This window comes from Camellia sinensis, chromosome 12, assembly GCF_055761805.1.
Source record: "Camellia sinensis isolate YWXY chromosome 12, ASM5576180v1, whole genome shotgun sequence".
In the NCBI taxonomy this organism is placed as follows: domain Eukaryota; kingdom Viridiplantae; phylum Streptophyta; class Magnoliopsida; order Ericales; family Theaceae; genus Camellia; species Camellia sinensis.
Window position 1 is genome coordinate 30,025,708 of NC_138972.1, and position 15,428 is coordinate 30,041,135.

General features: G+C 34.5%; 1 protein-coding gene across 1 annotated transcript in view; it reads left to right on the plus strand.

Annotated features, from left to right (window-relative positions):
* Nucleotides 1–347: 347 nt before the first annotated feature.
* Nucleotides 348–15,428, plus strand: part of LOC114312448 (adenylate kinase 1, chloroplastic) — a 29,891-nt gene continuing 14,810 nt past the window's right edge. The window contains exons 1-2 of the mRNA XM_082896744.1: nt 348–353; nt 15,303–15,407. Coding sequence (XP_082752870.1) covers nt 348–353; nt 15,303–15,407 — 111 coding nt within the window. The remainder of the gene's footprint in view (nt 354–15,302; nt 15,408–15,428) is intronic.

Sequence of the window (15,428 nt, forward strand, 5' to 3'; positions counted from 1 at the left end):
CAATATGAATCTTTGAGAGAAATTCCATGATTTTCGATGAATTTTGTATATCCAACTGCCAACCTATTTCATTTTTATATAGGTATGGGTTTGTGTCCCTTAGACCACAGGTCTTATCCTTTAAATTCAAAAGTGGCACGCTTTAGATCCAAGAGCATATCTTTTGTTTTAAATTCAATACTTACACCCAATGGTTTAAATCCAAAAAACACAGTTCTCTATTAATTCATATAAACAAAATATCTATTAAATATACAAATGTATTATGAAAATGTTCCAATAATCCGGCACCATTTTAAAAATATATAAAAATAATAACTCGATTAGATTAGGAAAATTTTGCATAGATGAAGGTATCTTTTGATTTGAAGCATTTACTTGGTGAAAACACATCAAAGTCAATTAAGATGGCATAATAGACTTATCTTTGAACTAGAAATCTTATATGACTAACCGAAACGTCTCACAAACAATTTTTCTTCTTCTTAGGTAATTCAAACGTCGACACGTAGATTGGCTTTATGTTTATATCTTGTTTCATGAGCACTCTAGAGTTAAGCCCTTGAACTCATAGGAAGCGGCACCACCCCCTACACTGTAACGCCCTCAAAAAAACAACATTAAACCCATTATTATAGACATGCATTGATATATAAAAGTTCCACATTCTTCCATTTATCAGAGTTTCATTACAAAAAGTATTACATGTTAACGACAAAAGCAAATGCCCTAAAGGCTTACAGCTTTCCAAGTTAACACTTCGTTACAACAAAAGAGTACTAACTCATTTACACATTAAGCCCTTGGCTTGAATTTACATGTAATACATCAAAAACAAAACGACAAAAGTGTGTCCGCCTCTAGCCTCCCAAGCTATGTCCTTGGAGGTGGCATGTTACCTGTACCTGAAAATGATATTCCCATATAGGGTGAGCCACAGCCCAGTAGAAATACACTAAACCAAATATGAACAATGACTAAAAGATTAGCAGTTGATAGATGGCCAACACTGATACTTTCTCTTATCACACTTTACAGTTTCATGACATGCAAGTCCATGTTACAATTCATTTTTTTTCAGTTCCTTTCAATTCTCATTTTAAAACCATGGCTCAGAACCTGGCCAAACAACTCACATGAGACAATAACTCATATCAAGCACTTCCCATTTCGTAATAGATAAGCATACTAGCTATATCACAACCAACAGATAAGCATACAAGCTATATCATCAATTCCACAGATATGCATATGAGCACTATCACACTTCCAATGACAAGCATATGAGCTCTGTCAATACGTCACTAGATAAGCATATGAGCTCTATCTACGGAGTCCATCCCCTATCTCCTCCCAACAACATCCGGTTTAGAGGTCCATCCCCTATCTTCCCCTAAACCGTGGAGTACATCCCCTATCTCCTCCAACACAACACAATGCATATAAACAACAATTATACACATCATCACACAATACATAAATTTAATGTATTCTTTCAATCGTCAATCTCAATGACACATTCCAGTGATTAGTTTCAGTTTGCCTAATCATCATGCATTGTCTACAACAATCACGACTATCCTCCACCGACAGCCCAAAGCAGTTATTTCTAAACAGAAAAATAAATGCACAAATGGATATTCAATCAACATTTCAATTCGGTGAGTGATAAATAATTCAACTACACCCCTTTTCCCATACATTCCCAATCTCAACATTTCCATTTCATTTCCTCATTTCCTCATTTCTCACCATTAATTATCCCAATTAATCAAACAATGTAATTAGGGCATTTTTCATAATTAACATTACAACCCTTAGGTTCCATTTTCATTAATGTCTTAACATTAATTCCACATTTTTCATGCCAAATATGCATCTAGGTTTTATATAGTTAAAACCCCAACTTCTGTAAATTTACACAAAAGCCCCAAACTTTCACCAAATTACCAAACCAACCCCAACATCTCAAAATACTAAAATTTAAAGACAAAGCTCATAGAAAGGAGTAGGATATCCCTACCTCAAAGTTTGAGCTCCAAAGGAGATGAAGACCAAAACCAAAATGCTCCAAATTCTGAAATTTTCAGATTAAAATGTAGCCCTCGACGATCAACACAACTTTCGTAAAGACGAAAAGTGAGCAAACAACTCCTACTAGATCAAATCTAAGAGAGAAGGGCCGGTTCTAGAGTGAGAGGCTCTGAAAATGACTTTTTGGAAAAGTAAGAGAGAGGAAAGATCTTGAAAAAGTGATCCAAAAGTCGGATCTCGGATTTATATAAAAGTCGCCCCGCTCGAGCATCAAACTCCCCGCTCGAGCGGCACTCACAGATTCCCGCTCGAGCGGCCAAACTCCCGCTCGAGCGCCGGATGCACTCTCCCAGCATCTCGACACAATAGGTTCCCTCTCGAGCGCTCGGATCCCCGCTCGAGCGTCACTCACAACCTCCCGCTCGAGCGTCCAATCCCCCGCTCGAGCGTCCAACACTGCACAGGAAATACTGGATGGGTGTATTCCCCGCTCGAGCGTCAAAACCCCCGCTCGAGCGGACAAGCCAAAATCTGGGCAACTAGTTTTGGTTTCTAAACTCAACCAACCTGTAACAAACCTTCCCAACACATCCTATAACTCAAATACAAAGTAAGAAAGGATGTAAATAAGATAATGATCAACTACCAACATCCACGGACACATGTCCGGATCATTGTACAACAAGGGTAAACCCGGGATCGCTATATACACTCACATAGGTAAGTTTACTGAGACTATCCCTGTAACTCTAGTACCCTAACACCACTGTAAACTTATTAAGAGCTAAGTAGTTCAACCTCTTTAGTTAACATTACAGGTCCCAAGCACTTTACCTTGGGATGGTTATAAAAATAAAATTCAAGCCTTTGTAATCATGACATATGGTGTACTTGGGTTCATTGGACTCAACGACTTGATGTTTTTTCAAGCGTTGAATTGAGTTTTTACTAGGAGTGATTATGTTACATGGACTTAAGACCCATCCCCTTTTGATGATTTCATATCAAATCCCTTTCAAGTATTTCTACATAATTCACAATCATGTGGACAATATTCTTACATAGCTATGCGTTATCATAGTTTATGATGTGATCTACATGTCTAGACTAAGAATCATTGTCATAACTATCAACTCATACTGATGATGAGTTTGTATATCTTGAAAATTCAAGAAAAACTTGTGACAAAAATACCACGTCACTCCATTTCTTTTGTTACAAGAGACTAGAAAAAATTCTTCAATTTTGAAAGATAACCCCCACCAAGAGTAATCTTTATTTAATCTCAAGCCATAGTTTTAATTCTAAATGTTCAAACAAGTGCCTTTGTATCCCACTTAACATATCAACTAACTCTTCTCAATGATTTTGAGAAATTAAGTTATGGGGCTTTAAACAATCAAATACTCAAGATATTAAAAAGTACTTTCTCATATCTTAAGTTTCATAACTTGTATTTGTATTTGTATTGAGTCGTAAACTGACCAATCAGTATGAAATTTCCATTCAAATACAAGTTACATAAATTAGAAATTCTAATTTAATTAAATTCAAAAAATTTGCCAGGCACATAATATATACTCTATGTTTTCTCAATATATCCTGACTTTTTATAATTAAAATCATAATCTAATTTTAAAAACACATTCTTGAAACTTTCACAAAATATATTCTAATTCGTGTGGACTTTTTCATAAATCCAAAATAATGATTTTAAGTTCAAAATTCCAAACTTGATCACGTAGCTCAAAATATGGATTTGGGCCTTTTTCCAGTAAATTCAAAATTTATTATATTGGGCCCCTAAGATACCCATTATGATGGGTCGTTCTCATGGGCCCATAAATACAAAACCAAACAACTCATTAGTTTTACTATTTGGGCCTAGATAAAAAAATTAAGAACATTACTAAGTAGGTGTTTGAAAAGTGAGTTTTTTGTTTTTTGTAAGTTTTTTTAGTTGTAAGATATTACTGGAGAAATTTTTTTTTGTGTTTGGGAAGGTAGTTGGGTGTGATATTTGTGAGATAAAAAGTGAAATGCTTATGGGGTTTGATGTGATATTTTGTTTAAATTGATTTTTTTTAGTTTTGTAAACAATTTGTCTTTTAGTTAAAAAAAAAACAAAAAACATATTTCCCAAACAGCGCCTAAATGGTACCAAACCGTTTGGTTCATACCCAAAGTTAAATGAAGCGACACCACCGCATAAAAAATTTCGCTTACCTGTTGGTGACAAAATCGAACCGATGAGATTTATCGATGAAGAATTTCACCCTTTTAATTTTGATGTGAATGTAAAAGATTCAAGTTATTTCCCTTTGGTGTTATTTCACAAGCCACACTTCTAGCAGATTTGGCCAAAGACATAATCATTTCAATTATAAAAAAGTTAATAAGTGTCTTTGATTTGAGTTTTTTGGATTAAGTTTTTTGAAAATTGAATTTTTTGATTTTCGTATTCTTTTGTTTTTAGTGAATATTTTTAAAATTTTAAATATATTTTTTTATTTTTTTAGATGCATCTTAGTTAGATGTATCTAAAAAGTAAAAAATTTATAAAAAAATATTTTAAAAAATTAGTACATACATAGAAATACAAAAAATGTACTGAATTCTTATATTTTTTTTGTATTTTTGGTATTTAGTGAATTTTTAAAAGATTTTTTTACAATTATTTTACTTTTTAGGTATATTTATGTTAGGTGTGTCTAAAAAGTAAAAAAAATTACTTAAAATATTAAAAAAATTCAGTAAAAATAAAAAAAATACGACAAAAAAGAAAGTAGAATTTTCTGAAAAATAAAAACAAGCAAGCTGATAGTTTCATAAATCTCAATAAACAATATGGGTCAAACTTGTAAGCAATGAATCAATCATCAAACAACAAAACAACAAAAACATGAGTTTCATAAGGGAGACACCAACAAATCAAGTTTTGTTCATGGGCTAAGTTTATCATGATCAACTGCTAAAAACACAAAACTTGGTACAATCAAATTGTTTAACAGGTATAATGTTTGCCCCATAAACTAAATACGTGGTTTTTCCATTTGAATCACTAGCAGTTCTAATTTCTACTTATGACTTTGTTTATAATATGTTCAGTTTGTATATGAGCATGACTAACTTTTATTTGATGAATATTATGCATTTAAATTTTATAATTGTAAGAATTTTCAATAATGTATATTTGTTTGTAACTTAAGTATCTCGAAATCCTTATTTTGGATTTAAGGAAAGGCACAAAATATTTGAAATGTATTTTGTGGAAGTTTGCAAGAATGTGTTTTTAAAATCAGGTTATGATTCTAATTATTAAAATCAAGGTATAATTTTTGATTTGTAAATTCTTGAAACTTGAGAAAATGTGGTGTATATATTATATACATGGTAAATTTTTTTAATGTAATTAAATTAGAATTTTTAATTTATGCAACTCGTGTTTGAATCAAAGTTTTATATGAAAGTTTAAGTTTCAAATTAGTTGGTTAATTTATGACTCAAAACAAATACAAGTGCAAATCATCAAACTCAAGATATGAAAAAGTGTTAGTTGTTCATATATAAAGTATTTGATTGTTTAAGTCTCACAATTTAATTTCTCAAATTATTAAGAAGGGTTAGTTTATATGTTAAAGTGGATATCTAATTATTTGAAAAGATACAAAGATGACTTAACAATAAAACTATGGCTTAAGAGTAAATAAAGATTAGTCTTGGCAAGGATTTATCCCTTGGAATTGAAGAGATGGCTCTTTTTAGTTTCTTGTAACAAAAGAGAGGGAGTTACATGGTATTTCTATCATAGGTTTTTCTTGAATTTTCAAGATATAAACTCATTATCCGTGTGGATTGATAATTATTATGACAGTGATTATTAATTCGGACATGTTGATCACGTCATAAGCTATAATAACACATAGCTATGTAAGAATTTAGTCCATATGATTGTCACTACAAGAAAACAGGGCAAATAACACGGAACTTTTTGCGACGGGGTAAGTGTCGTCGCAAAAAATGGTTTTTTGCGACACAGTGTAGTTGCCGTTGCCAAAAAAGGTCTTTTGCGACGGCGTGTATCTGTCATCGAAAAAAATGACCTTTTGCGACGGTTCTGGCCTCCGTCACTAATGACTGTAAAAAGTAAAATGCAAGAACATTTGCGACGCCTATGCACCATCGCAAAAAATATTATTTTGTGACGGTAAAAAGTTACCATTGCAAATAGTGGACTATTTGTGACTGCAAAAGCCCATCGCAAACAAATATTGATAAAACGGCGTCATTTTGATTGGTTAATATGTAGCATTTGTGACAGTTGAAATATGCCGTCGCAAAAAATAAAATTTTTGCGTCCCACTCATTTGTATCCCATTCGCGGTCAAGTGTGCCCCAAAATCCCCAAAATCCTCAAAATCTGAAACCAAAATCCCCAAAATCTCTAAAATTCTGAAACCAAAATCCTCAAAATCCCTACTCGCATTCAACATTGCCGGAGTGAACGAGGGTGAACGACGGCCTTTGCCGAAGTGACGAGGGTGAACGACGGTCTTCGCCGGAGCAACGAGCAGCAGTGTCTGTGAACGACGAGTAACTAGGGTGAACGATGGCCTTCGCCGGAGTGACGAGTAGCAGCGAGTTTCGTGCTCCAGATCTCACTCCGCTCTCAACTCCCTTGATTTATATGTCTCGCTTGACTTGAATCTCGATATAAAATGCCCAAGTTGGAAGCTCGAAGGGACACCTCTCCACGGGACAAAAGGTAAGAAAGAAAAAAATAGTTCCATATACACTCCAATTTCTCTTCCCAAATTCCTAATTTACATGATTAATTTTCGATAAAATCCAGTAATTTTGTCACAGATTTAAGCCTTATCCAAAGCTCATGTGAATTGGGTTTTTTTTTTTTTTTTTTCAAACTTTGTCCCAATTTTGGTTTCCAATTTAGGGTTTCTTGACCACTTTGTTTGTTGATGTTCTTGATAGATCATTTTACTCGTAGTAGAAAAGTGGTTTGTGTTGGACAATCTTCACTGTATTTAAAAGATTTAATTCTATTGTGTACAAAACAACAATTAGAATTTAAAGAAATAAAGAAAATGAGAGAATTTGTTTGATTACAAAAATCAAACTCGAAATAAAAATAAATAAATAAAGCCACAGATTTTATTTTGTTACAAAAACAAAAAATAAAATCTGATTAAATAAACAAATAAAAAACAGAATAAAATTAAACAACTTACTTGGTTAATTTATTTGAATAACTTTTCTGATCAAGTCCAGTGTTTAACACTGTGTCCTTAAGACAGATTCGTCCTCTCCACGGTGCTTTCAGAATTTGGACGTCTATCTCCCAGGATGAAATGATCTTACCACAAACAATAGCAGCACTACAAATTGTTTGCCTTACGAACACACTAAGTATTTACACTCTTTCTTTCAGAAATAAAATGCAGCAAGATGAAGAATATAATTAGCAGAGGTGAAATACGAAATTTCTGAAATTGAAAACATCAAATGAGGGTGGTCCTATTTATAGATGTGAAGGTGGCTCTTGGTTTTGAATTGAACAGGTATGTGGCTCTTGGTTTTGAATTGAACAGGTATGATACCTGTTGGTTTTGAATTCAAACAGATAGCAAAACGGGAAGGGCTCTGTTTGGATGAGCAATAAATCCAAATCAGTTTAATTATGTTTGAAAACGGGAAGGGCTCTGTTTGGATGAGCAATAAATCCAAATCTGTTTAATTCTGTTTGAAAACGGGAAGGGCCTTGTTTGGATGAACAAAAAATCCAAACCAATTTAATTTGAATTCTGGATTTTATTTTAATAAAAAATAAAATTAAATTCAAATGGTTTTGGCCCAAAAAGATTAGAAGCCCAACCCAACCATGCACTCGCGCCCAAGCCCAGCCCGCCCAACCGGACGGACGGCTGCCGCCGTCCGAGCGCGCGTGGTGATTTTTGGGTCCAATGGGTCTAGCCCATTTTGCCCATAACCTCTCTCTCTAAAACACTTGGGTACCCCTTGGGGCACACCCCAAGTATCTCACCCTAAGCCTTATAAACCCTTTCAAAACTTCCCACCAAATCAATGTGGGACAAGCCAATTTACAACCTTAAGGAATTTCTATCAAAACTCCATTTCCATGGAGCACACTTTGGCTTCAATTTCCCATTCACTCGGTAATGGTTTTGAGCAACCAAATATACCACGTGAATCACAACGCGGCATAGAACGCGTTACCACTTTGACCCGAGTAAATCGACACTCGGGGCCCACCTAAAAAATAGACCAAACTTGAGGAAAAATTCTGGTTTTACCACCATTTCCAACAATCCCCCACATGAATGGAATTTGATGACAACGGAAATGCAACAATATGCAGACTTAACGAAAGAGTATAAGTCGAAAATATCTTGCATCAGGATAGGTAGTTTTCGGCCTTGAACCTTCCCTAGTGATAACCTATCGGACTTACTGGCTAACCAATGGACGCGATGCCTTGAATTGTTCAGCCGTTTGTGTAAGCCAAGACAATAGATTTCACACAAAATATCTTCTAACACATCGTGGTTCTCACTGTTGTGTTCATTTTGGCCTTGAACGCACCTGGTTTTCATAAGTGTTTCTAGAGAATTTAGCCTCTTCATTCTCATAGAACCGGCCCCAGTTCAACACTCATATAGGTGATTCTTATTGTGAGTATCGCCTTATACTCATCTTGATTTTATGCCTTAATCAAGATATAAGTAATCATTAAAAGCAAAGCTTATCCTTATACCCCTGCATACAACATATGTTGCAGATATCACTCTCACCATAGGAATGGGTAGGGAATTTTTTTTTTTAATCCCTTGGTGATTTCTGGTGAGCCATACATAACTTAGTTGTCCCTTTGAACTTAGTTCTTGGGATCTCCAGTCATATAAGTAGGGTTACCATTATGACGACTCTTATGTAATAGGCCTTAATCCCATCCCCTTTGATGAACTATACACTAACTCTTTTATCAAACCTTTTGTTAACGGATCCGCAATATTCTCCTTAGATTTTATATAATCTATTGAGATTATTCCGTTTGACAACAATTGCCTTACGGTATTATGTCGACGACGAATATGTCGTGACTTACCGTTATACATGTGATCCTTTGAACTTGAGACATACCTTCTGTATTTTCAAATTAATATTCTGGTTGGAAAAATAAATAGTGATTTATGCTATTTGACAGATAGTAGTAATATACTGTCTCTTTTCTTTGACAACAACTAGTAGTACGATACTGGTATCATTAACAATTCAGAATATTATTTGGTATTACAGAAAATTCTTGTTATATTTTATTTTTCTAGTTTTCGTAATAAGGAAAATAAAATTATTTTGTTGTTATAATTTATTTTCTGGTTTTAGTAACTAGAAAATTAATTTGTGTTTTAATTTTTTCTGATTTTTGTAATCAGAGATTATGGCTACTACAACTGAAACTGCATCTGGCAGTGGTACTCCTATTGTTACACCTACATCGGTCCTTATTCAGAACCATGTTCATGTACCAATCAATCATGGAGAAAAACTGGAAAAATTTAACGGTACCGAGTTTAAGAGATGGCAGCAGAAGATGCTGTTCTATCTTACAACTCTTAATTTGGCCCGGTTTCTCCATGAAGAGGCTCCAGCACTTAAAGAGGGTGAAAGTGATCGGCAAGTTGTTGCCGCTGTAGATGCATGGAAACATTCAGATTTCCTGTGCAGAAACTACATCCTAAATGGCCTTGACAATATGCTGTATAATGTATACAGTCCTCTGAAAACAACAAAAGAATTGTGGGTTTCTTCTTAGGTACATTAGGCTTCCAATGATTTGGGAGTATTTTAACTGAGACACTGCATCACCTTTATTTTTCGATAAATAAAGACTGATGTCTACAGGTGTTCTAGCTAAATTCAAATCATCCTTGATAAATTTATCAAGAATTTTCTCAATATAATGAGATTGAGATAATGCATATCCGTCAGATGTTTTAGTAATTTTCATTCCTAATATAACATCTGCGACCCCCATATCTTTCATATCAAATCTTTTGTTAAGCATTTGCTTAGTTGATTTGATCATGTTTTGACTGCTTCCAATGATAAGCATGTCATCCACATAAAGACAAACTATGACATATCCTTGGTCAGTGTTTTTAACATAGACGCATTTGTCACATTCGTTTATCTTGAACCCATTAGTAAGCATTGCTTGATCAAATTTTTCATGCCATTGCTTAGGTGCTTGTTTTAATCCATAAAGGGATTTTACAAGTCGACAAACTTTCTTTTCTTGCCCTGATACTACAAACCCTTCAGGTTGTTCCATATAGATCTCTTCATTTAGATCACCATTTAAGAAAGCTGTCTTAACATCCATTTGATGTATTTCTAATTTAAACAACGCTGCTATATCAATAAGCATGCGAATGGATGTTATTCTTGTCACAGGGGAATATGTGTCAAAATAATCCCGACCTTCCTTTTGTCTATAACCTTTAACTACAAGTCTTGCTTTATACTTGTCAATTGAACCATCTGCTTTCATTTTTCTCTTGAATATCCATTTATATCCAAGAGTTTTAGAACCTGGTGGAAGATCCACCAATTCTTAAGTATGATTTTGCATAATAGATTCAATTTCATTATTAACAGCCTCTTTCCACAAAGGAGCTTCAGGACCTATCATTGCTGCCTTAAAGCTTTGAGGTTCATTTTCTAACAAGTATGTCAGAAAATCTGGACCAAAGGATTTTGATGTTCTTGCTCTCTTACTTCGTCTAGGTTCATCATTAGTTAAATCCTATTGGTCGAGACTATTACTAGTCTCTTGTGTTTGATTGTCATTAGTCTCTTGACTTTGTGTACAATCATAAGTTCTTTTCTGTGAACTTAATTCCTGTCCTTTCTTGTAAGGAAAGACATGTTCAAAAAACACAGCATTCATTGACTCTATAATAGTGTTCACATTTATATCAAGTATTTCTGATTTATAAGTCAGAAACCGATATGCACTACTATTTTGAGCATAATCAATAAACACACAATCTACTGTTTTTGGTCCAATCTTAGTCTTTTTAGGAACAGGTACTTCAACTTTTGCCAAACACCCCCACACCTTTAAGTATTTGTAGGAAGGTGGTCGACCTTTCCACAATTCATAAGGAATGCTCTTGGTTTTCTTGTGGGGTATTCTATTAAGAACATAATTAGCAGACAATATTGCTTCCCCCCACAAGTTCTGTGGTAAGCCTGAACTTAGTAACATGGCATTCATCATTTCTTTTAGGGTTCTATTCTTCTTTTCAGCAATTCCATTTTGCTGTGGAGAATAAGGGGCTGTAGTTTGGTGAATAATGCCATGTTGTGCACAAAATTCATTTAATGGTGCATCATATTCACCACCCCTATCACTTCTAACCATTTTAATGGTTTTACCAAGTTGATTTTCAACTTCTGTTTTGTAGAGTTTAAACATTTCTAAGGCTTCATCTTTACTTATAAGTAAATAAACATAACAATATCTTGTGCAATCATCGATAAATGTTATGAAATACTTTTTGCCTCCTCTAGTTTGAATAAATTTTAAATCACATACATCAGTATGAATTAATTCTAGAGGTTCGGTTTTTCTTTCAACCGATTTAAATGGAGCCTTAGTTAGTTTCGCTTCTACACAAATTTCACATTTATGATTAGGATTAATTTCAAACTTTGGTATATGATCTAAACCAATTAATCTACGCAAAGCATCAAAATTCACATGTCCTAATCTACCATGCCATAAATTTGACTCAAGAATATAAACAAAAGATGTGTTATTCTTATTCATAGCAACTTTCGGTACAACTGTCATTACATTCAACTTAAAGAGACCATCACTCATGTATCCCTTACCAACATACATACCACTCTTTGTTAATACAAATTTATCAGACTCAAATACAAGCCTAAAACCATTTTTACTTAACAAAGACCCAGAAACTAAATTCTTCCGGATGTCAGGTACATGCAGTACGTTGTTGAGGGTCAGTTCTTTCCCTGATGTCATCTTCAATATCACTTTTCCTTGTCCAGCCACAGTAGAAGTAGAAGAATTTCCCATGAAAAGTTGTTCACCATTTGCAGCCTCATTGTAGGTAGTGAACATTTTCTTGTCCGCACATATGTGACGAGTTCTCCAGTGTCAACCCACCACTCTTTGGGATTTCCAACCAAGTTATCCTCAGACACCACAGCAGAAAGGTTGATGTCATTCACTCCGTCAGAGATGTAATCCAATTCTGTTACATTGGCCTGATTGGTGGTCTTCTTACTTGTACTTCCATGATTCTTTTTAGGGCGGCGGCAGTCAGAAGCTCGATGTCCAGTTTTGCCACAGTTATAGCATTTTCCTTTGAACTTCTTGCTACTATCGCCTTGTTTAGGACCATCTCCTGTAAACTTCCTTTTTTTGTTATGTGGTTTATGAACTTGTTCAACCACATTAGCCTTGGACTCAATGGGGTTTTTCCCATTCCTCTTTTCAGCCTTTCGGTTATCTTTTTCAATTCTTAATCTTACAATCAATTCATCCATAGTCATCTCTTTGCGTTTATGTTTTAAATAATTTTTGAAATCTTTCCAAGCCGGTGGTAACTTTTCCACTAATGCAGCGACTTGGAATGACTCGCTAAGAGACATACCTTCTGAATGAATATCATGCAAAATTATTTAAAAACTTTGAACTTGAGATATTACCGTTTGGGAGTCTACCATAACAAAGTCCAGAAATTTACCAACGACAAATTTCTTCGTGCCGGCATCTTCTGTCTTGTATTTCTTCTCCAAAGAATCCCACAATTCTTTTGCTGTTTTCAGAGGACTGTATACATTATACAGCATATTGTCAAGGCCATTTAGGATGTAGTTTCTGCACAGGAAATCTGAATGTTTCCATGCATCTACAGCGGCAACAACTTGCCGATCACTTTCACCCTCTTTAAGTGCTGGAACCTCTTCATGGAGAAACCGGGCCAAATTAAGAGTTGTAAGATAGAACAACATCTTCTGCTGCCATCTCTTAAACTCGGTACCGTTAAATTTTTCCAGTTTTTCTCCATGATTGATTGGTACATGAACATGGTTCTGGATAGGGACCGATGTAGGTGTAACAATAGGAGTGCCACTGCCAGATGCAGTTTCAGTTGTAGTAGCCATAATCTCTGATTACAAAAATCAGAAAAAATTAAAACACAAATTAATTTTCTAGTTACTAAAACCAGAAAATAAATTATAACAACAAAATAATTTTATTTTCCTTGTTACTAAAACTAGAAAAATAAAATATCACAAGAATTTTCTGTAATACCAAATAATATTCTGAATTGTCAATGACACCAGTATCGTACTACTAGTTATTGTCAAAGAAAAGAGACAGTATATTACTACTATCTGTCAAATAGCATAAATCACTATTTGTTTTTCCAACCAGAATATTAATTTGAAAACACAGAAAATTAAATACAATGAAGATACCCAAAAAGGATTCTGTCTTAAGATTGTTGGACAATCTTCACTGTATTTAAAATATTTAATTCTATTGTGTACAAAACAACAATTAGAATTTAAAGAAATAAAGAAAATGAGAGAATTTGTTTGATTACAAAAATCAAACTCGAAATAAAAATAAATAAATAAAGCCACAGATTTTATTTTGTTACAAAAACAAAAAATAAAATCTGATTAAATAAACAAATAAAAAACAGAATAAAATTAAACAACTTACTTGGTTAATTTATTTGAATAACTTTTCTGATCAAGTCCAGTGTTTAACACTGTGTCCTTAAGACAGATTCGTCCTCTCCACGGTGCTTTCAGAATTTGGACGTCTATCTCCCAGGATGAAATGATCTTACCACAAACAATAGCAGCACTACAAATTGTTTGCCTTACGAACACACTAAGTATTTACACTCTTTCTTTCAGAAATAAAATGCAGCAAGATGAAGAATATAATTAGCAGAGGTGAAATACGAAATTTCTGAAATTGAAAACATCAAATGAGGGTGGTCCTATTTATAGATGTGAAGGTGGCTCTTGGTTTTGAATTGAACAGGTATGTGGCTCTTGGTTTTGAATTGAACAGGTATGATACCTGTTGGTTTTGAATTCAAACAGATAGCAAAACGGGAAGGGCTCTGTTTGGATGAGCAATAAATCCAAATCAGTTTAATTATGTTTGAAAACGGGAAGGGCTCTGTTTGGATGAGCAATAAATCCAAATCTGTTTAATTCTGTTTGAAAACGGGAAGGGCCTTGTTTGGATGAACAAAAAATCCAAACCAATTTAATTTGAATTCTGGATTTTATTTTAATAAAAAATAAAATAAAATTCAAATGATTTTGGCCCAAAAAGATTAGAAGCCCAACCACACACGCCCAAGCCCAGGACGGCGGTGGCCGTGCGCGCGCGTGTGGTGATTTTTGGGTCCAATGGGTCTAGCCCATTTTGCCCATAACCTCTCTCTCTAAAACACTTGGGTACCCCTTGGGGCACACCCCAAGTATCTCACCCTAAGCCTTATAAACCCTTTCAAAACTTCCCATCAAATCAATGTGGGACAAGCCAATTTACAACCTTAAGGAATTTCTACCAAAACTCCATTTCCACGGAGCACACTTTGGCTTCAATTTTCCATTCACTCGGTAATGGTTTTGAGCAACCAAATATACCACGTGAATCACAACGCGGCATAGAACGCGTTACCACTTTGACCCGAGTAAATCGACACTCGGGGCCCACCTAAAAAATAGACCAAACTTGAGGAAAAATTCTGGTTTTACCCAGAATGTTTTCCACTATTTCCAACAATTTGGGGGTTAAAAGATTTGTGGGTTTTTTTGGGTACCAGTTTTAGTGTTAACGTAAAAGAAGATAATCAGACATCTGGGTAAGGTCTGTGCAAAAATAATAATAAAATAAAATATGGGTAAGGGTTAGATCTGTTGAATCTGATTCTCAAACTTTGTAATTTGTTAAATAAATTGTTGTGAGTTACAGATCTAGGATTTCTTGGTTTTTATGTTCTGGATTTACTGAATTTTGTTGTTTTCTTCAACATTAGGATGTGGTCAATGGAGTTTTGAGCTGCATTAGGTCAATAGACAGCTCAGATTCTTGGATCAAGATTATGTAAGCCTTTTTTTCTTGGATCAATTCTGGTTGTATTCTTTTTTCACACACACAGAGTAAGATTATAATAAACTTGTTATCTAAGAGACTTGAGGCTGGAGAAGCTAAAGGTGAATCAGGATTCATTATGGACGGTTTTCCTCGAACAATAAGACAAGCGGTGAGCAGATTTTTTGTTAGA